This window comes from Globicephala melas, chromosome 7, assembly GCF_963455315.2.
Source record: "Globicephala melas chromosome 7, mGloMel1.2, whole genome shotgun sequence".
NCBI lineage: Eukaryota > Metazoa > Chordata > Mammalia > Artiodactyla > Delphinidae > Globicephala > Globicephala melas.
Window position 1 is genome coordinate 93,041,133 of NC_083320.1, and position 25,538 is coordinate 93,066,670.

Sequence of the window (25,538 nt, forward strand, 5' to 3'; positions counted from 1 at the left end):
GCCAACTGGGAGATGGAATGTTTCCAGAGTTCAGAGAAAGGAGAGAGAACTGTAGGCTGGGAGGTCAGAAAGTCTCACGGTGGAGGTGAGACAGTAAGGAGACAGGTCTAATCATAATGGACACATATCCCATGTTGCCAAGGGGTCTCTGGGTCCCTGCAAATGGGAATGCCAGCCATATCAGCCCTACTTGGGTCCTCATAGCACAGTCCTTAGGGAAATGCATTCCTGGAACACTGGCATTTGCTCTTGGATCTCCTCAATAACTCTGAAGTTAAGACATGCCTTGGGCCAAAGTTTCTCCCAGGCACATGTCATATCATTCTTGGTCTTTCCTCCCAAGTGGCAGTGATGTTTATGAAGCCCTTCATAACATCCATCTTCCACCCATCTCCAGCTGGTAGTCCTAATATGGTGAGTTGCAGAACACACTCACTTCGGCAGATGGCAATGTGCAGTTCTGCGGTGTGGTGGGCTAACCAACCTTTACTGGTACAGAGTATACAGTACAGCAGGCTACAGTGGTTCTCTTTGGCTGAGCACTCATAGGAGCACTCAAAGGAAGGTTACACACACCACACACACACACACACACACAACACACACAGCACACACATGCTATACCGTAGTGTATTTATGTCATCAAGTATATATATATATATATATGTCATCAAGTATACATATATATATATACACATATATATATATATATATTTTTTTTTTTTTTTTTTGGTCTGGTCACACCACGTGGCATGCGGGATCTTAGTTCCCCAACTAGGGATCGAACCCATGCCCCCTGCAGTGCAAGCACGGAATCTTAACCACTGGACCACCAGGGAATTCCCCTACAAATATATTTTTATGGAAAATATTTTAGAGATAAATAGCGTTATAATGAATCAGTACTGAGGAGGGCTAAATAGAATATGAGTATGATATCTAATATGTGCCAGGCATATTTGCACATATTATGAAGCACTTTATACATATTATCTCTTTTAATCCTTACAATGACAGCCCTATTAGCAGGTTCTATTATTACCCCTCAGATAAAAACTCATTATACATATTATCTTATTTACTCTTTATAACGATAGTGCTGTTAATGGTTTCTATTATTGTCCCACAGATAGCAAACCTATTGCACAGAGAGGTTAAGTAACTTACCCAAGATCACTTAAGTATTGGAGCCAGGACTCACATCCAGAGCCCATGTGCTTAACTGTTGAAGCTATGCCAATTACTCCGCATACAAAACGTCCTTCCAGGTACAACTGGATTCTGGTGCAAGGTTCTGAGTGAGTACTCCTTTATTGTACATACTTTTGTAGAGTAAAAGGCTTCCCCATATTTGCCTTTTGGGGATGACAAGTAGGATTAGCTAAGGCCAATTTTCTTGGAGAAGGGCTATGTGCAGGGAAACTGCTAGCCCATCTAGTAACTCTGTGCAATCTGGAACAAAGCTCTCTACCAGGGCGATTGGCTGGGCTGGTAGAGTTTGACTGGGTTTCAGCAGCCTTGCTACCATAGGTGGTAACCCTGGCCGTACGAGTGGAAGAGGGTGTAACAGGAGGCCTCTGTGGAGTGAGATAACCCCTTCCATCGCAAATGGTGGGGACCATGTAGTCTCCCCTCTTCTCCTCAGTTGCCAGAGGGAGAGAGTAACTGCTGACTGGCTCTCTCTCCCTGCACCTGTGCTCCAACAGCCAACTGTTTCAAAAGCACCAAAGCCTGTGTCAAGGGCCTCTCAACCCAGACAGAGCAGAGCACGTCCCTTACAATCCACTCTGTCTTTGTAGCCCAACTTAGTAAGGAGTGGTCGCCACTCACTCTGCTTCCTCTGCTCTCTTCACTCCCCTGCAATCTAACTTCCACCCCTCCACATCACTGAAGCTCCTTCCGCCATGTTTAGTCTCTGTCCTCCTTGACCACTCTGCAGCCTTTACCACTGACAATGACTAGTTCCAGAGTCTTCTCTTTTGGCTTTTCAGATTCTCCTCCTATTTCTTTGGCTGTTCTTTTTCTTTCCCAGTCTCTCCCATGGCATTTTCCTCTTCAACCTCCTTTTTTATTTTTTGGCCACGCCCTGCAGCATGTGGGATCCTAGTTCCCTGACCACGGATTGAACCCAGGCCACCTGCATTGGAAGTGTGAAGTCTTAACCATTGGACCACCAGGGAAGTCCTAGGATGCCCCTCAGCCTCCTTTTAAATGCTGGTATTCCCCAGGGTCTCATGCTTGGACCTACCTTCTCTTTCTTCAGATGCTCTCTGGGTGATCACATCTATTCCTAAGGCTGCTCTACCATCTCTTCTGAGGATTCCTCACTCTGTTTCTGCTGTCCAAATCTTTCCTAAACTTGAGAAGAAAAAAAAAGTTAATTTCAACAAACCTTTGCTTATACAATTTTTGAAAATAAACTTCTTTCATTTTATAATGTTCTTTAGATAAATGTTGGCCAAAACCTCAGAGCTCAAGATTTAGGTCATTCAATGTCCAGAAATATCCACCCCATAACACTTAGCGAAGCCTGTCCTCATTGTAAATGAATCGGCTAAATCACACTTACTGTTCTGTTAGAAAAAAATCCAACTTCGTTTTTCAATGCAAACAAAAATGTTAATATTGTTTCAAGAAATAGTCCTAAAAAACACTGGGAGAGAAAATCTGGAAGACATTTTGTAAAACTAATGACTAAAAGCAGTCAAATTGATATTAAAATAATACCAATATAATTAAATTACCCATTTTCATAATAGCTATAAAAACAAGAATAAATTTATATGCTGCTCCTCTTTTCTTGAAGTATAATAATGTAATATAAGTATGGTCAAAATGATGTTATAATAAATTGAGAAATATAATGAAAGTTTTAAATATTTTTGCAGTAACTGTGTGTGTGTGTAATTATGGCACTCACCTTTGGAAAAAATTAAATAAGTATTATATAAAAACAGGTAGAAACTGCCATCATTACCACTGCCCTCACCACTACTTTTGCTACACATTATGACCAAACTTCTCATATGTAAGTAACTAAAGTGGAAGGCAAATGACTAAAAAGGCATTTAATCATGTACTGCTAAAAACGAATTGATCAGCAGCTAACATCTAATTCTCTTGTTTAGTTAATAAGAGGTAATATATATTACATATTTTATAAGATGAGGATTGACTTTATTTGGAAGAAAATATTTCATCATATGATTTGATAAATATATTATTGAATACTGTACACCACCTAAACCATGTAAAAATTAAATCTGCTGGTTTTATTCAAAATATATTGAAGTGTTGGTAATCAAGGAAAATATTACAATTAGCTTTAAAAGAATCAGCATCATCAACCTGTACTGCTACAGCCCGGCCAAAGATATGTCTCAGGAAAAAGAGCCCTTATCTTATAGAGATGCCTTCTGACATATCTACAGATGAAATGATATGATATCTAGGATGTGCTTCAAAATCATAAGGGAATGATGAGAACTGTACTTTACCTCTATGGTCTTCCTCCCAAACCCCCTAACTACAGTCTAAACATGAGAAAAAATATCAGACAAATCCCAACTGAGGAATATTTTGCAAAATACCCGAGCTGTATACCTGAAAACTGTCAATGTCATCAAAACCAAGAAAATTCTGAGAAACTGCAAGACCAGAGGAGACTAAAGAGATAGGACAACTCAATGTAATGTGGTATCCTGGGTGGGATCCTGGAAGAGAAAAGGGACATTAGGGGAAAACTACTGAAATCGAAATAAAGTATGGAGTTTAGTTAATAATACTGAAGTTCCTTCTTTAATTGTGACATATGTACTGTGGTAATATAAGATGTTAACAATAGGGAAAAATGGGCATAGAGTATATGACTACCTTTTGCAAGACTATTTTAAAAGACGATTCTAAAATAAAAAGTTTAAGATAATCACTATGGAGAGGGAAAAGCAGATGGGGTGTGTGGTTGGGACAGGATTGGCCACATGTTAGTGCTTATCGGGGTTACATAATGAAAGTTCATTATACTATTCTGTCTACATTTATGTGTGTTTGAAATTCTCTATTATAAGGTTAAAAAACACATACATTGTGTTGGGGGTTCCTCAAAGCCATCCTCAGGTTCAATGATTTGCTAGGAGGACTCCAGGACTCAGCATATAATCATACTCATGGCTATGATTTATTACAGTGAAAGGATAGAAAGTAAAATCAGCAAAGGGAAAAGGCACAGGAGGCAAAATCCTGAGGAGACCAAGCACAAGCTTCCTAGAGTCCTTCCCCTCTGGAGTCATACAGAATGCACTTAATTCCTTCCCAGCATCAAACTGTAATAACACACACATGTCTACCAGGGAAGCTCATTTGAGAAGCCTGTGTTGTTACTGGGGGCTGGTCACATAAGCACCGTCTACCGAGCACATGTCAAGATTCCAAACTGTCAGAAGATATTCAGTATCAACCACGTTGTTTGTAAAAAGCATTTCAGGCACAGTGAGCCATCCTTACCATTTAGGGAAAGTGTAATATCAGTGTAGGGAACTGTTTACCAGTCAAGTTCCCAAGTGCCAGCCAAAGGCCAACCTTGCAAGCAGGCCTTTCTAAGGATAGCAGTCTCAGGCTTACACACACACAGAGGCATACTACTCTCTGGGATACAGCTCAGATATGTTTCATAACTCACATCCTCCTCTTCTATGGAAGGTAGCTCCACTACCCTCACTAGGAGACCTCATCTCCTATTCTGGTCCAGAGGTGCATGTCTGAAGGGGAAAGGGAGGGCCTGTGAGGTGTAGGGAGTTGAGAAGAGCAAGTTCCAAGTTTCTCAGTGGGCACAGCTGTAAATTAGCCTGGAACTCTGCACTCCTGTTCTTTGATTTTTTCCTTCTGTACACGGTGCTTTAGTTCTGGGAAATCTACCTTGAGGACAGAAGAGGAAGAGAAGGGGGAAAAAGAAAAATGGGAAAGAAAAGAAGGAGGACTTTTGAGAGAATGAGACAGAATCTGGTCAGCAATCTGCTCCTAGATAGCTCCTGGATCCATTCTTGTGCCAGTGCAGAAGGGCTGTGAATATCATGAAACAGGTGAGTTTGAGGTTCTTAAAGTATATACAAGTGGTGATGTCTTGTAGGCAGGCAGATCTGGAGCTGGTGAAGGGCTGAAGGGTACAGGCCTGCAAGGGCTCCCATCCCCTTCAAATGAAGCAATATACACACTAATACACTACAGCACACAAGTAATGAGTTTTTGGTTAAACCTTGTAAATATCTTGTGAATAGTGTCTTTCTCTATGTGTGTGTGCTAAAAGAATTACTGTAGCTTCATGTCATCCTGTTCGGCATTTAAAAAAATATTTTTTTTTAATGTGCTTGGAAGCCTCAAAAAATGGAATTGATCCAGGCTTCTTGTAATTTCTTGGAGCCCCAGGAAACAGAACTGGTTGGTGATACAGATTCAGAAGTCATCAGCACCAAGGCCTTGGTAAATTGAAAACAAGTGAGTGAAGGGGATCGCCCAAGAGAGCTCCTTTATGGAAAAAGAGGGCTCTGGGACGAGAACATTTAAGGCACTCCCTAAAGAGGCGCCTACAAAGGAGGCTAACCAGGAATGGCCAAAGAGATAAGAAAAAAATCAAGTGAAACGAAGTCGGGAAAATATGGCAAAAGAGAGGGGAAGTCAAGAGGACACAAACCAAGAGTGCGTTTGAGAGGGGAAGTAATCAACAGCGTCAAATATTCGCTGATTTTTCCCGGTCAGCACCAACCAGAGTAATTCTGCCAACTCTCCTCTCTCCCCTCCCCCTGGTATTGTTACTACGTCACTTTTGACTCTTACAGGGTTTCAGCCGGTGGTTTACAGTTTATATCCTCCAATTAGATGGCTCAAGCAGGAGGTCGGAATCTTACTCTTTTTCCTCTTCCATAAGGCATTACGCCTCTTGCTCAATTAATATAAGTGAAACTATTTGAAGAACATTTGAAAAACCACCCCCGGGCAAAGATCTTACGTTTTAACTCGCTCCAGCAGCCAAATTCCCCCGGACACGAACAACTGCGCAGGCGCAGAGGCCGATCACCCGGCTTTCTCTGGTCTTTGCATTTGGCGCGAAATCTCCGTTTCGTGGGAGGGGCTGAGAGAGACGCAGCGCTCATTGGACAGGTTTGGCGCGAAATCCCCGAGCTCCTGCGCCACGATTGGCTCCGGCCTTCCGGCGAAGGGGCGGGGCAGAGGAGGTGCGCGCCGAGCGGCAGCGTCCGGGGAGAAGCAACTCTCTGCGGTCCAGTGAGGCGCCGGCGGCCCCTCAGCATTAAGCAGCGATGGACCTCGCGGCGGCAGCGGAGCCTGGCGCCGGCAGCCAGCACCTGGAAGTCCGCGACGAGGTGGCCGAGAAGTGCCAGAAACTATTCGTGGACTTCTTGGAGGAGTAAGTCGGAGGGCGCCCCTTACCCGCGGAACTTCCCCTCCCGCCCCTCGCGGCTTCCGGAGCCCGGGGGTGCCGTGGGCCCCGCGCGTGTTCGGGAACTGAGGGGTCGCGCGCCTCGGAGAGCGGGCCGCGGAGAGGAGGCTGGGCCGGCTGGGCTGGTTTCCGGGGGTGAAATCCATCTGGAGCTCTTCCGCAAATTCCTGCCGTGCGCAGTGCCCTGGGCCGAGCGCTTTAGGCCCGTCGTTCAGTCCTCACAGCCTGTAAGGCTGGCGGTCGCGTAGCCCCCGGTTCCTTGTTCGGACCCTGAGGCTGGGTGGGGATGAGTAACTCGTCCAGTTAGGCCGCGCGTCCTCAGGGTCGCGGGGGAGGCCGAACTGGCGTATGAATCCTGGCGGGGGCCTGACTGGGGTCCACCGAGGGCCTGGCAGCCCTGGAGCCCGTGGAGTTGAAAGGGCCGGAGTGAACCCCGTGGTTGACAGATGCTCGGGCGAGGGCCCGACCTGCTTATGGCGCTGAACGCACTTCCTCCGTCTCTTCCTTTCCTTCCAACCCTCCAAACCCCACTTTTCTTTTTTTTCTGTTGCCTTTTTTTAGGCTCCAGGCATCTCAAACCCCCTCTCCCTGGCTTTCAGCCACTGCCACCAGTTACTTTTCTTAGATTGTGCAGATATAGCTCTGCTTTCCCTGAGTGGGACTCTACCGCCTCCAGGAAGAAGTGGAAGCACTGCGGAATGTCTTAGGAAATTCTCTTTTTTTTTTAAGAGCTCAGTTTTTTAATTTGATCATTTCTTGCATTTGAAGTTCTCCTCGATGACATCTTGGCCTGAGACTCTTTGCCATAGTCCTAAAAAAAAAAAAGTCATATGCGGTTTTACTAATATTTAGAAACTCCACTAAGTTGTTAGCGCTAGTTATAGTGAAGCTTTTAAAAATTAGCACATGTCTTACGAAAATGCTTCCCATCCTTAAAATTTCTTTTAGCTATTCTCAAGGGCCTTAATGACTTCCACGTCTTTAAGGCTCATAACATGGCAGGAAATTCTTTTTTTTTTTTTTTTTTATTGTGATAAAACCTTTACCATTTTAACCTTTTTTTTTTTTTCTTGGCCGTGCCCTGTGGTACATGGGATCTTAGTTCCCCAACCAGGGATCGAACCCATGCCCCCTGTTTTGGGAAGAGAGTCTCAACCACGGGACCACCAGGGAAGTCCCCATTTTAACCTTTTTTAAACACAGAGTTCACTGGCGTTAAGTACATTTACCTTGTTATACAGCCATCACCAACATCCATCTCCAGACCACTTTTCTTCTTCCCAAACTGAAACTCTGCACCCACTAAACAATGATTCACCATTCCCCCCCGACCCTCTTGCCCCTGACAACCACCATTCTATTTTCTGTCTATGAACTTGACTACTCTAGGTACCTCAGACTTGGAGTCATACAATATTTGTCCTTTTGTGACCAGCTTACTTCACTTAGCATAGTGTGTGTGTCTTTGAGGTTTTCCATGCTGTAGCATGCGCCAGAATTTCCTTTTGAAGGATGAATAGTATATCATTGTATGTCTATACCACATTTCGTTTGTCTCTTCATCCATCCGTGGATGTGTAGGTTGTTTCCACACTTTTACCACTGTGAATAATTCTGCTGTCTTGTGAAATTCTGATAGAGTTAAAACCATAGTTTAACTTATATTACCCTACTTTTGGCAATGTTACTCTCTGCCTGACAGCTCTTCATCCTTCAAAGCCTAGCTAAAGAATCATACCTCATTTGTTAAACCCTAGAAACCTTTCAGGCAGCACCAATCCTTTCTTCCCTTATGTTCCCAAGCTGCCATTTTCTGTCATCTCTGGTAATATATTTACCTGTCAGCCGTTTCATCTGAATGTAAATCCCATCCTTAATCCCCCCTAGCCACCACACCACATTACACAGGTCCTCAGTTATGTTTGATTTTAACAAATAATGTAATTACCTTTGCTTCCTTGAAGTTTGCCATGCAGCTGACTCCTGGGCACAATGATGAACAAGACAAATAATCCCTGTATTTGTTGGGGAAAAAATGTTAACGCCCTCTCAAAATACCAACTTTGATTGCCATTGCTTATGGAATAAGATCCAAATTCTTCACAGCTGCCTTTTCCAGTTTGATCTTCCACAGCCATTCTGTCATTATCCACACTCCTCCCATACCCTTCCTGACTTTGCTACATACTTGCAAACATCTGTAGCCAATCTATCCACCACTCATTTTTTTTTTCTTTCAAATTTTGAAAGTCTTTCAACGCCGAATTCCAGTGTTACCTTTTATATGCATGAAGCCTTTGTAGATGTTCCTGTTAGGCAAAATTAGTTTATATTCCCCTGTTACATTCTTTTACCTCCTCCTTTTTCTTTTTCCTTTTTATTTTATTGTGGAAAGAACACTTAACATGAAATCTACCTTCTTAACAAAATTTTAACTACTGTGTTATTGTTGTACAGTAGATCTGTTAGAGCTTATTCATCTTGCTTGACTGAAACTTTATGCCTGTAGTACCTCCACATTCTCCTCTTCCTCCTACCACCGTACCACTCTTTGATTCTATGAATTTGACTTTTGGGGGTTTTTTTTGGCCTCTCCCAATGGCTTGTGAGATCTTAGTTCCCTGGCCAGGGATCGAACCCCGGGCCCACGGCAGTGAAAGCGTGGAGTCCTAACCACTGCATCACCAGGGAATTCCTGAATTTGACTTTTAGATACCTCATATTAGTAGAATCATGCAATATTTGTCTTTCTGTAATTGGCTTATTTCACTTAGCACCATGTCCTCAAGATTCATCCATATTGAGACATTGCAGAATATCCTGTTTTAAGGTTGAATAATATTCTGTTGTATGTGTATACTACATTTTGTTCGTTCATTTGTCATGAACATTTAGATGTCTTGTCCCTCTTTTTAGTAGAAATGTCTCCTATGAGAGTGTCAACCCCAGCAGAGGGACGATGCTGTCATTTCCAGCCTGTGGTACCTCTGGCATAGTGCTTTGCAGATAGATATTTAGGTATTTAACAGTTGAACATGCTGTATTTGAAGGAGGAATTGATTTTTTCTCAAAACTAATCTGCATGGTTATGTTAGAAGAACAAAAATCAAATATGTTCGTATGATACGCTTTTAGAAAAAACACACCAGCTTTACTTTGTGTGTGTGTATGTTTCCTTTTTCCTGAAGGTCTTAGGCGCTGAAGCACCTCATTTCTGTGTATTTATTTGTATTCTGGTTCATAAATCAACAGCTAATCTGTCAGTTTTCTCTTTAGAAATTAAATCTTTGGATTTTAACCTGTATTTCTTTCTTTTTTTTAGTATCATTAATAGAGTTGGGTTTTTTTGAGTTTTTTTATTACTTATCACTTTTTTTAATATATGGCACATTCTTATTAGTTATCTATTTTATACATATTAGTGTATATATGTCAGTCCTAATCTCCCAATTCATCTCACCATCACCACCACCAACAACAGCCCCCCGCTTTCCCCCCTTGGTGTCCATACATTTGTTCTCTACATCTGTGTCTCTATTTCTGCCTTGCAAATGATTCATCTGTACCATTTTTCTAGATTCCACATATATATGTTAATATACGATATTTGTTTTTCTCTTTCCAACTTAACTTCACTCTGTATGGCAGTCTTTAGGTCCATCCACGTCTCTACAAATGACCCAGTTTCATTCCTTTTTATGGCTGAGTAATAGTCCATTGTATATATGTACCACATCTTCTTTATCCATTTGTCTGTCAATGGGCATTTAGGTTGCTTCCATGACCTGGCTGTTGCAAATAGTGCTGCAGTGAACATTGCGACGCATGTGTCTTTTTGAATTATGGTTTTCTCTGGGTATATGCCCAGTGGTGGGATTGTTGGGTCCTATGGTAATTCTATTTTTAGTTTTTTAAGGAACCTCCATAGTGGCTGTATCAGTTTACATTCCCACCAACAGTGCAAGAGGGTTCCCTTATCTCCACACCCTCTCCAGTATTTGTTATTTGTAGATTTTCTGATGATGCCCATTCTGACCAGTGTGTGAAACCTCATTATAGTTTTGATTTGTATTTCTCTAATAATTAGTGATGTTGAGCATCTTTTCATGTGCCTCTTGGCCATCTGTATGTCTTCTTTGGAGAAATGTCTATTTAGGTCTTCTGCCCATTTTTTGATTGGCTTGTTTGTTTTTTTAATATTGAGCTGCATGAGCTGTTTATATATTTTGGAGAGTAATTCTTTGTCCGTTGATTCATTTGCAAATATTTTCTCCCATTCTGAGGGTTGTCTTTTCATCTTGTTTATACTTTCCTTTGCTGTGCAGAAGTTTTTAAGTTTCATTAGGTCCCACTTGTTTATTTTTGTTTTTATTTTCATTACTTCAGGAGGTGGGTCAAAAAGGATCTTGCTGTGATGTATGTCATAGAGTGTTCTGACTATGTTTTCCTCTAAGAGTTTTATAGTGTCTGGCCTTACATTTAAGTATTTAATCCATTTTGAGTTTATTTTTGTGTATGGTGTTAGGGAGTGTTCTAATTTCATTCTTTTACATGTAGCTGTCCAGTTTTCCCAGCACCATTTATTGAAGAGATTGTCTTTTCTCCATTGTATATCCTTGCTTCCTTTGTCATAGATTAGTTGACCATAGGTGCGTGGGTTTATCTCTGGGCTTTCTATCCTGTTCCATTGATCTATATTTCTGTTTTTATGCCAGTACCATGTTGCCTTCGTTACTGTAGCTTTGTAGTATAGTCTGAAGTCAGGGACTTCCAGCTGTGGTTCCTCCAGCTCTGTTTTTTCCCCTCAAGATTGCTTTGGCTATTCGTTTTTTCCCCTCAAGATTGCTTTGGCTATTCGGGGTCTTTTGTGTCTCTATACAAATTTTAAGATTTTTTGTTCTAGTTCTGGAAAAAATGCCATTGGTCATTTGATAGGGATTGCATTGAATCTATAGATTGCTTTGGGTGGTATAGTCATTTTCACAATATTGATTCTTCCAATACAAGAACATGATATATCTCTATCTGCTTGTGTCATCTTTGATTTCTTTCATCAGTGTCTTATGGTTTTCTGAGTACAGGTTTTCTGTCTCCTTAGGTTTATTCCTAGGTATTCTTTTTGTTGCAGTGGTGAATGGGACTGTGTCCTTAATTTCTCTTTCTGATCCTTCATTGTTAGTGTGTAGGAATGCAAGAGATTTCTATGCATTAATTTTGTATTCTGCAAGTTTACCAAATTCATTGATTAGCTCTAGTAGTTTTCTGCTGGCATCTTTAGGATTATCTATGTACAGTATCATCTGCAGATGGTGACAGTTTTACTTCTTCTTTTCCAATTCGGATTCCTTTTATTTTTCTTCTGTAATTGCCATGGCTAGGACTTGCAAAACTGTTGAATAAGAGTGGCGAAAGTGGACATCCTTGTCTTGTTCCTGATCTTACAGGGAATGGTTTCAGTTTTTCACCATTGAGAATGATGTTTGCTGTGGGTTTGTCATATATGGCCTTTATTATGTTGAGGTAGGATCCCTCTATGCCCACTTTCTGGAGAGTTTTTATCATAAATGGGTGTTGAAATTTGTCAAAAGCTTTTTATGCATCTTTTGAGAGTTGAATATTGTCAGAAGCTTTTTATGCATCTTTTGAGATTATCATATGGTTTTTATCCTTCAATTTGTTAATATGGTGTATCACATTGGTTGATTTGCATATGTTGAATCCTTGCATCCCTGGGATAAATCCCACTTCATCATGGTATGTGATCCTTTTAATGTGTTGTTGGATTCTGTTTGCTAGTATTTTGTTGACGATTTTTGCATCTATATTCATCAGTGATATTGGTCTGTAATTTTTTTTTTGTAGTATCTTTGTCTGGTTTTGATATCAGGGTGATGTCCTCATAAAATGAGTTTGGGAGTGTTCCTTTGTCTGTAATTTTTTGGAAGAGTGTTAGCCTTCTCTAAACCTTTGGTAGAATTCACCTGTGAAGCTGTCTGGTCCTGGACTTTTGTTTGTTGGAAGATTTTTAATCACAGTTTCAATTTCATTACTTGTGATTGGTCTGTTCATATTTTCTGCCTCTTCCCAGTTCAGTCTTGGAAGGTTATACCTTTCTAAGAATTTGTCCATTTCTTCCAAGTTGTCCATTTTATTGGCATAGAGTTGATCTTTGCTGTTGTTTTCTTTGTTTCTATTTCATTTATTTTTGCTCTGAGCTGTATGATTTCTATCCTTGTACTAACTTTGGGTTTTGTTTGTTGTTTCTCTAGTTCCTTTAGGTGTGAGGTTAGATTGTTTATTTGAGATTTTTCTTGTTTCTTGAGGTAGGATTGTATTGTTAAAAACTTCCCTCTTAGAACTGCTTTTGCTGCATCTCATAGGTTTTGGATTGTCATGTTTTCATTGTTATTTGTCTCTATGTATTTTTTGATGTCCTCTTTGATTTCTTCAGTGATCTCTTGGTTATTTAGTAACATATTGTTTAGCCTCCATGTGTTTGTGTTTTTTACGTTTTTTTTTTCCCTGTAATTGATTTCTAATCTCATAGCGTTGTGGTTGGAAAAGATGCTTGATATGATTTCAGTTTTCTTAAATTTACCAAGGTTTGATTTGTGACCCAAGATGTGATCTATCCTGGAGAATGTTCTGTGTGCACTTGAGAAGAAAGTGTAATCTGCTGTTTTCGGATGGAATGTCCTATAAATATCAATTAAATCTATCTGGTCTATTGTGTCATTTAAAGCTTGTGTTTCCTTATTAATTTTCTGTCTGGATGATTTGTCTATTGGTGTAGGTGAGGCGTTATAAAGTCCCCCACTATTATTGTGTTACTATTGATATCCTCTTTAATAGCTGTTAGCATTTGCCTTGTGTATTGAGGTGTTCCTATTTTGGGTGCCTATAAGTTTATAATTGTTTTATCTTCTTCTTGGATTGATCCCTTGATCATTATGTAGTGTCCTTGTCTCTTGTAATATTCTTTATTTTGTTTGTTTGTTTGTTTTGCGGTACATGGGCCTCTCACTGTTGTGGCCTCTTCCATTGCGGAGCACAGGCTCCGGATGCGCAGGCTCAGTGGCCATGGCTCACGGGCCTAGCTGCTCCGCGGCACGTGGGATCTTCCCGGATCGGGGCACGAGCCCGTGTCCCCTGCATCGGCAGGCGGACTCTGTACCACTGCGCCACCAGGGAAGCCCTATTCTTTATTTTAAAGTCTATTTTACCTGATATAAGTATTGCTACTCCAGCTTTCTTTTGATGTCCATTTGCATGGAATAACTTTTTCCATCCCCTCACTTTCAGTCTGTATGTATCTCTTATAGACAGCATATATACGGGTCTTGTTTTTGTATCCATTAAGCAAGCCTGTGTCTTTTGGTTGGAGCATTTAATTCAATCACATTCAAGGTAATTATCGATAAGTATTTTCCTATTACCATTTTCTTAATTGTTTTACGTTTGTTTTTGTAGGTTCTTTTCTTTTGGGTTTCCCACTTAGAGAAGTTCCTTTAGCATTTGTTGTAGAGCTGGTTTGGTGGTGTGGAATTCTCTTAGCTTTTGTGTGTCTATAAAGCTTTTGATTTCTCCATCGAATCTGAATGAGATCCTTGCTGGGTAGAGTAATCTTGGTTGTAGGTTCTTCCCTTTCATCACTTTAAATATATCGTGCCACTCCCTTCTGGCTTGTGGAGTTTCTGCTGAGAAATCAGTTGTTAACCTTATGGGAGTTCCCTTGTATGTTATTTGTCGTTTTTCCCTTGTTGCCTTTAATAATTTTTCTTTGTCTTTAATTTTTGTCAGTTTGATTACTGTGTGTCTTGGCGTGTTTCTCTTTGGGTTTATCCTGCCTAGGACTCTCTGTGCTTCCTGGACTTGGGTGACTATTTCCTTTCCCATGTTAGGGAAGTTTTCAACTATAATCTCTTCAGATATTTTCTCAGGTCGATTCTCTCTCTCTTCTCCTTCTGGGACCCCTATAATGCAAATGTTGGTGCATTTAATGTTGTCCCAGAGGTCTCTTAGGCTGTCTTCATTTCTTTTCATTCTTTTTTCTTTATTCTGTTCCTCAGCAGTGAATTCCACCATTCTGTCTTCCAGGTCACTTATCCATTCTTCTGTCTCAGTTATTCTACTGATTGCTTCTAGTGTATTTTTCATTTCAGTTATTGTATTATTCATCTCTGTTTGTTTTTTACCTCTTCTAGGTCTTTGTTAAACATTTCTTGCATTTTCTCAATCTTTGCCTCCATTCTTTTTCCAAGGTCCTGGATCGTCTTCACTATCATTATTCTGAATTCTTTTTCTGGAAGGTTACCTATCTCCCCTTCATTTAATTGTTTTTCTGCGGTTTTATCTTGTTCCTTCACCTGGTATAGTCCTCTGCCTTTTTATTTTGTCTGTCTCTCTGTGAATGTGGTTTTCGTTCCATAGGCTGCAGGATTGTAGCTCTTCTTGCTTCTGCTGTCTGCCCTCTGGTGGTTGAGGCTATCTAAGAGGCTTGTGCAAGCTTCCTGATGGGGTGGGTAGAGCTGGCTGTTGCTCTGGTGGGCAGAGCTTAGTAACACTTTAATCCACTTGTCTGCTGATGGGTGAGGCTGAGTGTCCTCCCTGTTGGTTGTTTGGCCTGAGGCGACCCAGCACTGGAGCCTACAGGCTCTTTGGTGGGCGACACCAGGAGGTGTCTACTTCCCAGAACTTCTGCTGCCAGTGTCCTTGTCCTCGCAGTGAACCATAGCCACCCCCTGCCTCTGCCAGAGACCCTCCAACACTAGCAGGTAGGTCTGGTTCAGTCTCCTATGGGGTCGCTGCTCCTTCCCCTGGGTCCCGATGTGCACACTACTTTGTGTGTGCCCTCCAGGAGTGGAGTCTCTGTTTCCCCCAGTCCTGTCGAAGTCCTGCAGTCAAATCCCGCTAGCCTTTAAAGTCTGATTCTCTGGGAATTCCTCCTCCCGTTGCCGGACCCCCAGGTTGGGAAGTCTGACATGGGGCTCAGAACCTTCACTCCAGTGGGTGGATTTCCGTGGTAAAATTGTTCTCCAGTTTGTGAGTCACCCACCCAGCGGTTATGGGATTTGATTTTATTGTGATTGCACACCTCCTACCACCTCATTGCAGCTTCTCCTTTGTCCTTTGGATGTGGGATATCTTTTTTGGTGAGTTCCAGTGTCTTCCTGTTGATGATTGTCCAGCAGCTAGTTGTGATTCCGGTGCTCTCACAAGAGGGAGTGAGCACACGTCCTTCTACTCCGCCATCTTGAACCAATCTCCTAACCTGGATATCTTGATTTAATATTTTCTAATCAACAAATACTAACTATTCCTTTATTGTTGGTGTGTACAGTTAAGAAAGTGTTAAATCAAGAAATTCAGATTTAAATCTGAAGACGTAGTTTTGCTATGTTCCCAGCTTTGTACAAAACATTTTAAAGGCATTTTCTCATTTAATCTTCACAGTGATCTTAAGAGATAAGATGATGTTCTAATCTTTTTTATTATTATTTTTTCAAACAGAAGAGGGACAGGTTTAGAATAGGTAAGTAACTTGCCCCAAGTTATACAACTACTAAAATGGGCCTGTCTGACCCTAAAACTGATGGTCTTTAACCAATATGCTGAATTATCAGGCATTCACATTCTTCTTTTTGCTGCCTAATTCTTAGGTTTAATCTGACTTGCATGTATCTACAGGTTCCAGAACAGCGATGGAGAAATTAAGTACTTGCAGTTAGCTGAGGAGTTAATTCGTCCCGAGAGAAACACATTGGTTGTGAGTTTTTTGGACCTGGAGCAATTTAACCAGCAACTTTCCACCACCATTCAAGAGGAGTTCTATAGGTTTGGTGTATTAATCTTCACTTTAAATAGACATGTAGCCTGGGAAGCCAGCTATTCTTAGAATGGAAGTGTTCATTTGTGAGGCAAAAGGGCAGCTGTCACAGAGGCCCTTCGATACAGCCAGTGGTCATTTTAGTGCTGCTCTGAACTAATTTAAGCCTTTGTGGAGTTGACTGTTTTTCACATGCGAATGTTGAAAACCTTTGTTTTCTATGTAGTTTTTCCAGGTGTTAAGAGGATTGCTTTGTTTCAGGCTTCAGTGCTATTGCTATGTCATTCATTTAATCCACTCTCCCTCCCCATATCATATAAAATCCCTTGAAACATTTTAAAAGCTGAATGGTATTTTTTTGGCAGAAATTAGACATTAGGCTTTTGTTTTGCTTTCAATTGCTATATAAAGCCAGAAATATCTTTCTATACAAAACTTAGTTTAAATAAAATCAGGTTAAAATAAACACTGTGGACTGTTATGAAAGAGAAATGAAGACCCAGGAGTAAGGAGTCACAGTCCTGTTCTTTTACCTGGTGTACTGGGAGATGGAGAATTTGTCTCGGTGTTTCTAGTCATATATGGCTATCAAGAACGGTTAGAGGGATAAGCAGCAGAGTTTATTGTGATAGTATGTAGCAGGAAAAGTTGTACTGACAAGTGAGAGGGAAATAGAAAATCAGGGCTGATGGTGGAAACACCTGTGCCTGTACCTCATGCACAGACCGTGCCGCAGTTCTGTCTCCTGAAAGTAGCTGATTTTTCAGAGGACTTCCAGATCCTACCACTTAAACCAAGCTGCCTCAGCTATTTAAAAGTTAAGAGAACATGCACACTTCCATCTAACCAGTCAAGTGAAACGTTTCTGCCAACTTGCTCTCAAATCAGTACACAAATTCCTTCCCTGCCCTTATCCACTTCCTATCAATCAAGAATAAAACCTGGAAGAAAATAGTAGGCCTTGACAAGTGGGAGGCTGCCTTGCTAGGTAGTATACTGCCCAGGTGGTTCAAGTAGAGTCATCTTGGACAGAGGAGTGACCTGCTGTGTGCATGCTAAATGATTATTTAAAAATAATAGGTTTTCAGGAACAGCATTTTATCTTTGGTGTTTCTATTGTCTTAGATATATTTATGGTGGAATAGGAGAGGATTGAAGATGCTCTAAACCTGGATCAGATGATAGAAGTGTCCCACAGAGTTAAATTCTAAAGCTTGGTTGTAGCCAGATGAAATTCCTTACTTTCAGCTGTTGGGAAGCATAAGGGGAAGGAGCCCTTGGTAAGCCTCTTGAAGTTGTCAGTTGATTTACTTTTTGTTTGTTTTTCAGAGTTTACCCTTACCTGTGTCGGGCCTTGAAAACCTTTGTCAAAGACCGTAAAGAGATCCCTCTTGCCAAAGATTTTTATGTTGCATTCCAAGATCTTCCTACCAGACACAAGTAAGAAACCCTTCTTTGAAAAAAAAAAATTCCCCAAATAGTATAGGCATCACTTAATTGTCAGAAAGCTCAGAAGGTTGTAGTCTTAGGTCTATAAAGAGTTATATCCAGGTCTATAAAGAGTTATATCCAGTTATCCAGAAGATTTAGTTTTGGAAAATATGTATTTCCAGGAAAATGGGATGGGAAGTATGTTAAGTGAAGCAATTTCTGGGGATTATAGTATTTTAGGAGACCTTTTAAGGGATGTTGAGGTGAAAAATTAGTGAGAAAATATGAAAACTGAGAACAGTCACAAAAATTAATGAATTGTCAAGAGCTTAAATAGCATAGCTTTTAAACTGTTTTCCTCTTTAGCAGTTATTTAAAGAATAAATTTGTTGGAGGAAATTGAAGTGATATTTTGAAAACTTAAACTACTAAAATTACTTATAAAATTACCAAGTTATTTAATATAAAATGGGTTTGTGAAATACAGTGTTTTCTAAACCTTCAAGTTCAGAAAAAAAAATTTTCCTATGATAATTTTTCCCAAGGATAACTTTACTGTGAAAATGCTTATTTAGAAATGTAGGTAAGAAAAAAATGTATTTGCATATAAAACAAAAATGGGATCATTGTGTTTTATAATTGTAATTGCATTTCTTTCATGTCCTTTACTTAGTTTTTCTTATTTATTCATTTATGTATTTTGTTGTGGATGCATGTACATTATACTTCAGGAATGGGCATGTTGACTAAATTATTCTTGTAGGAGAGTCCAAAGAATACCTTGTCTCTTATTTTGTTGTTGTTATTTTAAGCATAAATTATCATTGAATATCCTCTCATTAAAAGTGAAAATTTTTAGTTTGAAAATGAATATTTAGTAATACAATATCTGTCTTTAAACAGAATTCGAGAACTCAACTCATCCAGAATTGGTTTGCTCACTCGCATCAGTGGGCAGGTGGTACGGACTCACCCAGTTCATCCAGAGCTTGTGAGCGGAACTTTCCTGTGCTTGGACTGTCAGACAGTGATCAAGGATGTAGAACAACAATTCAGATACACACAGCCAAACATCTGCCGAAATCCAGTTTGTGCCAACAGAAGGAGATTCCTGCTGGATACAAATAAATCGAGATTTGTTGATTTTCAAAAGGTGCTTATTAATTTCTTTTTAGATCAGATTCAGCCTATGCTAATAATTCACTTCTAGGCACTTGTAATTATTATAAGCTTACTTAGGCAATGTTAAACTCAGTTTTTATGTAAGTCAAGGTTCATCAAGTGTGACTACAGATTTAAGCTAAAAATTTGTAATGCAAATTTCAATTATCAGTATATAAATGTGTTCTAACCATTAATAACTTGGATTGGAAGCTCCTTCAGGCAAATAAAATGTATTTGTCAAAGAATAAACAGTAACCATTATTATTACTGTTATTATTACAAGCTAGAGTTAGGAAAATTTTTGCAGAAGTAGAGACTTGTTGGTGTAAGACTTGGAGTTGGTGGTTAGGAGGGAGGAAGGCATAAATAAAAGGACAGGTGAAAATGGACATGCTTGTCAATAGCAATGAGGATTATCATGATTAAAGTAGAGGAACCAAATTGGAGATCATCTGAGAGATGATTTGGTATGAAGCATGGAAGTACTTGGAGCCTTAAATCTCAGATTGAGAAGCTTGGACCTATCTTGATAAGCAAGGGGATAAGTTTTCAGATGATGTGAATTTTAAAGGAAGATTAATGAGACAACTGTGTGTGGTATTTAACAAGAGACTAATAGGCAGTTGTAGTAACTGGGCAAGAGTTGGATGGTAGCAGTAAGAATGAAGGGGCTAAAGCTCTTCAGGGCTTAGTAACTCTGATATATGCAAAGAGAAAAGCTGCAGCAGCTCAAGCACTGGAGAATGAGTACCAGACTAAAATAAATAATTTATATTAAATTCAGTTTTTAGTCCTTACTTAGCTTTCTTGTTTTATTCTGATACTTGGTTTATAGGAAACATGTGTTCTTACCAACAACTTTGGGTCAAAGATGCTTTATATTTGATAAAGAACATGATATAACAACCAAATACAAAATATGAATTTAGGTTGGGTCTTGGTTTGGGGAGGAAAAAAACAGCTGTAATAAAGGACATTCTTGACAACTGGGGAAATTTGAAGATGGACTAGATAAAGAAGTCGTTATGGAATTAAATATTTAAATCTCTTGGTGTGATTGATGGTATTGTGGTTACATAGGAGACTGTCTTTATTCTTAAGAGGTGAGTGCTAAAATATTTAGGGGTGAAGTATCTTGATTTTTGCAACTTCTTTCAAATAATACAGTAAAAATATGTGTGTCTTAAGTAATGTTAACAGTTGTGTTGAGGTGGAGGGTATAAAAGATGTGAAATTTTTCATAAAATTTCCCTGACAATTTAGAGGAAGATGGAACACAGAACAATTATTTAAAGTCAGTTTGAACAAAGAAAAAAATACATGTTGTTTAATGACAGTAAAAGTGAACTTGAAGTTTTTAAGTAGATGTAATCTCTTACCAAATTGAAAGTTTTATGGTAGAGAATTTTTAAGATGAATGTTGGCACATGTCAGAAGTCTGCAAACTAGTAAGATAATTTAGGATATGTCGATATTTGTGGCATTTAATTTAGATTGCATGGCATTTGAAATAGATCTCTTCTCATCCTTGGCAATTTATTTGTCTTTGTTACAGGTTCGTATTCAAGAGACTCAAGCTGAGCTTCCTCGAGGGAGTATCCCTCGCAGTTTAGAAGTGATCTTGAGGGCTGAAGCTGTGGAGTCAGCTCAAGCTGGTGACAAGTGTGACTTTACAGGGACGCTGATTGTTGTGCCTGACGTGTCTAAGCTTAGCATACCAGGTCAGTAATCTGTGGCTCAAATTTAACAAATTCTCAGTTACCCGAACTGCAGAGTATCTAGCTTCTTGCGTCTTCCTTGTCTTATTTTTGGCTACCAATCAGAGGGTGAGCAAGGAACTATGATGAGAGTAAAAACAAATTGGTTTGCTATAAAAGCTACTGTTCTGAAAAATTTCAAAGCCTAAATGAAATATTTGCATTTATAGGTTTCATTTATCTGAGCAGTTTTGATTCTCAGCACCTTCAGTATTTGAGCTGTGAAACAGTCTATCATTCATTGTTTCAGGAGCACGTGCAGAAACTAATTACCGTGTCAGTGGTGTTGATGGATATGAGACAGAAGGCATTCGAGGGCTCCGGGCACTTGGTGTTAGGGATCTTTCATACAGGCTGGTCTTTCTTGCCTGTTGTGTTGCACCAACCAACCCGAGGGTGAGTCTTCTTAGTAGAATGGCAGAGCTTAAGAAAGGCATCCCCTGAGGCTGCCGCAAACTCAGTGTTAAAAACAGGGTTGGGTTGAGATTTGTTCTTTAGTTTTAAAACCAGATTTTTTCATGTCTGTCTTCCCGATCTTAAGGAAAAGTCTTATTTATTTTTGTACATAAGAGCTCAATGCTTTAAGAGCATTGGTACTATTATTATTCATAGTGGTTTTTCTGTTTTTGTTTTTCTGTTTTTAATTGTTAAAGTTCCTCTGTCACGTTCCTCGAGAAAGTACAAGTAGAAAAATTTAGTATCTGGGAAGTACAGTATACTGCTCTTTCTGAGAGTGATCGACCCCAGGTATTGTAGTTCTTCAGAGCTTGATTTTGTTCCAGGAGGGGAAAGCAGTGAGGAAAAGTTTGGAAAATGAGTGGTGAACATAATGTACTGTTTCTTCATTTTCATCTTCATATCAGTGATTAACATTTTATTATGGCTCATCTCATGAGCATCTAGATTCATTTAGATAGCAATACAAAACAATAGTGGTAGCTTTTTTTGTTTTTTTTAAATCACTGGACAAATGACAAGCTCTTCAGTATCTTAACTTAGGCCATACTGGTTAGGAGATTTTTTTAAAAAACCTTTACAGTCAGCAGATTCTGAAGTTGACCTCCCAGGCTATATTTCGTTTGTGGTGATGTTTCTTCTCTTTCACATTATTTTGACTGTTTCTATACTACTATTTTTTTCCTTTCTTCTCCACCCCTCAGTTCGGAGGAAAAGAGCTCCGAGATGAGGAACAGACAGCTGAGAGCATTAAGAACCAAATGACTGTGAAGGAGTGGGAGAAAGTGTTTGAAATGAGTCAAGATAAAAATCTATACCACAATCTTTGTACAAGCCTGTTCCCTACTATACATGGTAAGAGTTCTATCCATTTGTGGCATAAACTTGAAATCAAAATAATGATTATAAAACAGCAACATGTGACTTCTTAAAACACAAAAGTCAGGTTATGAAAGTTTTTTAGTGGGTTTAGAAGGGGTTTTAAAAAGTCATTTATAAAAGGACAGATATTATACAATTCCACTTAAAATGAGGTACTTAAAACAGGTAAATTCACAGAGAAAGAAAGTAGAAAGAGGTTACCTGGTGAGGAGGGAAATAGGGAATTGTTGTTTAATGGATAGAGTTTCTGTTTGGGATGATGAAAAGTTCTAGAAATGGATAGGGGTGATGGTTATAAAAGATAATGAATGTACTTAATTCCACTGGACCACTTAAAAGTTGTGTATATTTTACCACAATTTTTTTTTTCCTGAAGGTTACTATTTTATTTACACAGATAGTTAAGGACTGGAAGACAATAATATTTGGTTTTTTTAATTGAAGTATAGTTGATTTACAATGTTGTGTTAGTTTCAGGTATACAGCACAGTGATTCAGTTATATACATATATATATTCTTGTTCAGATTGTTTTCCTTTATAGGTTATTACAAAATATTGAGTATAGTTTCCCGTGCTATCCACTAGGTCATTGTTGGTTATCTATTTTATATATAGTACTGTGTATATATTAATCCCAACTTCCTAATTTATCCCCCCCACCTTCCCCCTTTGGTAACCATAAATTTGTTAGAGAATAATGTTAACTTAAACATCATTGGAAATAGATTATTCTTGACATGACTCTTACTAGGAAATGAACCTAGCAGAATTCTTAAATTATATTAAATTTACAAAAAAGTTCGGACTGCCCGCAGCAAATTCTATACATGAAAACTTTTTTTTTTCTTTTTTTTGTGGTACGCGGGCCTCTCACTGCTGTGGCCTCTCCCGTTTTGGAGCACAGGCTCCGGACGCGCAGGCTCAGCGGCCATGGCTTATAGGCCCAGCCACTCCGCGGCATGTGGGATCTTCCCCGACCGGGGCATGAACCTGTGTCCCCTGCATTGGGAGGCGGACTCTCAACCACTGCGCCACCAGGGAAGCCCATGAAAACATTTTTATAAGTGTCTAACAACTGTAATCTACTTTTAACAAGTATCACTACCACAGGCAGGTAGTCAAATAAGTGCTCACTTACATTTTCTTTGGCTTGTTGATGCCCCTCTCCCATATTTCTTAAACTTGCCAAATACAGTTTTTCCAAGTTCTTTATTTTCTGAGTTTGTGATTCCTCCCATTCTGTCCTTAGTTCTTCTGCCAAACGAGTGAGTTGCTGATTTCTTCTCTGTTTTATATCTTCTCTTATTTGTAAAGCAATATCTCTTTCTTGTTCTCAAACCTGTAGCAATCTTAATTTTCATCTTCTTTCATAATCTTCCTTTAAAATGAAGGCTTCCTCATTAGCACCCAATCTCAGCCTGCTGGCAGCATACACCACCTTTCTTTTCATTTTCATGTAGTACTTTAAATCTGAAGGTTCCGGGAAACGGGACCCCGGACTCAGGAACTGTGGCTCAGACAGAGAAGGTCTCAGCGGCCGCCACACAGCAGCCTCCCGACAGCCGTTTGTGCGCTTGCAGGGCTGCCATCGCCAAGCCCTCGTCACTCTACCAGTTTTTTTAAATTTTTATTATTTATTTATTTTTCGCTGCATTGGGTCTTCATTGCTATGCGCAGGCTTTCTCTAGTTGTGGCATGCAGGCTTCTCATTGCGGTGGCTTCTCTTGTTGCGGAGCACGGGCTCTAGGCACACGCGCTTCAGTAGTTGTGGCACACAGGCTCAGTAGTTGTGGCTTGCGGGCTCCAGAGTGCAGGCTCAGCAGTTGTGGCACACAGTCTTGGTTGCTCCACAGCATGTGGGATTTTCCTGGACCAGGGCTCAAACCCGTGTCCCCTGCATTGGCAGGCGGATTCTTAACCACTGCGCCACCAGGGAAGCCCTCTACCATAGTTTTTTTTTTTTTAAAAAAAAAAAGGTCATTTAGTCTTTTTTTCTGGCTTTAGGATAGAACTGCACTTAAGTATACTCTAATATGCCAGATTAATATCCTGATCTCATTTTTCTTTTTAGTTTTCATGGTGGAGAGAGATTTCTTGATGTTTTTTGGCTATATTACTATGCCTATAGCTTGTGGTTTCTTCTTTCATATTTTCTTAGCTCTTGGTTACTAGCTGCTCACTTCATTAAATCCCCTTGTGTGTTGAGGATTTGACTAAATTTTCAGGCCTCATGCTTTACCCTTGTTTTTTCCATCCTTATCTTCCGCATTCAGTTGGAGTTATGGCAAGAATTCATAAGATTATGGGTACTTGGGGCTTCCCTGGTGGCGCAGTGGTTGAGAATCTGCCTGCTAATGCAGGGGACACGGGTTCGAGCCCTGGTCTGGGAGGATCCCACATGCCGCGGAGCAATTAGGCCCGTGAGCCACAACTACTGAGCCTGCGCGTCTGGAGCCTGTGCTCTGCAACAAGAGAGGCCGCCATAGTGAGAGGCCCACGCACCGCGATGAAGAGTGGCCCCCGCTTGCCACAACTAGAGAAAGCCCTCGCACAGAAACGAAGATGCAACACAGCAAAAATAAATAAATTAATTAATAAACTCCTACCCCCAACATCTTTTTTAAAAAAAAAAAGATTATGGGTATTTCTCTTAGGTATATACATATATTTTTAAGCTATTGGGATTTTTACAAATATTTATTTGTTTATTTATTTGCCTGTATCGGGTCTTAGTTGCGGCACGCGGGATCTTTCATTGTGGTGTGTGGGCTCTTCATTGCAGTGCACGGGCTTCTCTCTAGTTGTGGTGTGTGTGGGTTCTCTAGTTATGGCACACAGGCTCTAGAGCATGCAGGCTCAGTAGTTGTGGTATCCAGGCTCTCTAGTTGTGGTGCACGGGCTTAGTTGCACTGTGGCACGTGGGATCTTAGTTCCCTGACCAGGGATTGAACCCACGTCCCCTGCATTGGATGGCAGATTCTTAAGCATTGGACCACCAGGGAAGTCCCTAGGTATATATTTTTAATCATTGAAAATTAACCTTTTTTTCTACTTAAATATTTGGTCAATGAAATTGAACTGAAATTCTTTTATGTTAATAATCTTTTGTGGATTTTAGAGTGTCCTCCCTTATAATGAGTAGGTGTCAAATTTTATGTTGCTCCATTCCCCTGTAAACTAAACTGTTGCTACATAACAAATTATACCAAAACTTCATGGCTTGAAACAACAAACATTATCTCATAAAGTCTATAGGTCAGAAATTTGAGAGAGACTTAGCTAGGTGGTTCCGGCTCAGTCTTTGATGAGTTTGTAGCCAAGACGTCATCTGGGGCTGCAGTCATCTGAAGGCTTGACTTGGGCTGGAGAATCCACTGATGAGGGAGCTTACTCACTGCTTATGTTAGTGCTAGTTGTCAGCTGGAAGCCTCAGTTCCTTGCCACATGAGTCTCTTCCATTGAGCTGGTTCAGTGTCCTCACAACACAGCAGCTGGCTTCCCCCAGAGCCTGCAATCCAAGAGAGCAGAGCAAGGAGGAAGCAAAGTGCTTCTCAGGACCTAGTGTCAGA

At 40.1% G+C, this 25,538-nt stretch overlaps 1 protein-coding gene across 3 annotated transcripts in view; it reads left to right on the plus strand.

Moving 5' to 3' along the window:
- Nucleotides 1-6,233: 6,233 nt before the first annotated feature.
- The window catches only part of MCM6 (minichromosome maintenance complex component 6), a 45,742-nt gene continuing 26,437 nt past the window's right edge, over nucleotides 6,234-25,538 (plus strand). The window contains exons 1-7 of one of the 3 annotated variants that reach the window (XM_060302488.2): nucleotides 6,234-6,418; nucleotides 16,139-16,285; nucleotides 17,607-17,717; nucleotides 18,612-18,861; nucleotides 20,428-20,593; nucleotides 20,880-21,025; nucleotides 21,790-21,940. In XM_060302488.2, coding sequence (XP_060158471.1) covers nucleotides 6,312-6,418; nucleotides 16,139-16,285; nucleotides 17,607-17,717; nucleotides 18,612-18,861; nucleotides 20,428-20,593; nucleotides 20,880-21,025; nucleotides 21,790-21,940 — 1,078 coding nt within the window. In that variant the 5' untranslated portion in view covers nucleotides 6,234-6,311. The remainder of the gene's footprint in view (nucleotides 6,419-16,138; nucleotides 16,286-17,606; nucleotides 17,718-18,611; nucleotides 18,862-20,427; nucleotides 20,594-20,879; nucleotides 21,026-21,789; nucleotides 21,941-25,538) is intronic. The other 2 variants (XM_060302486.2, XM_060302487.2) reach the window with 2 other exon arrangements.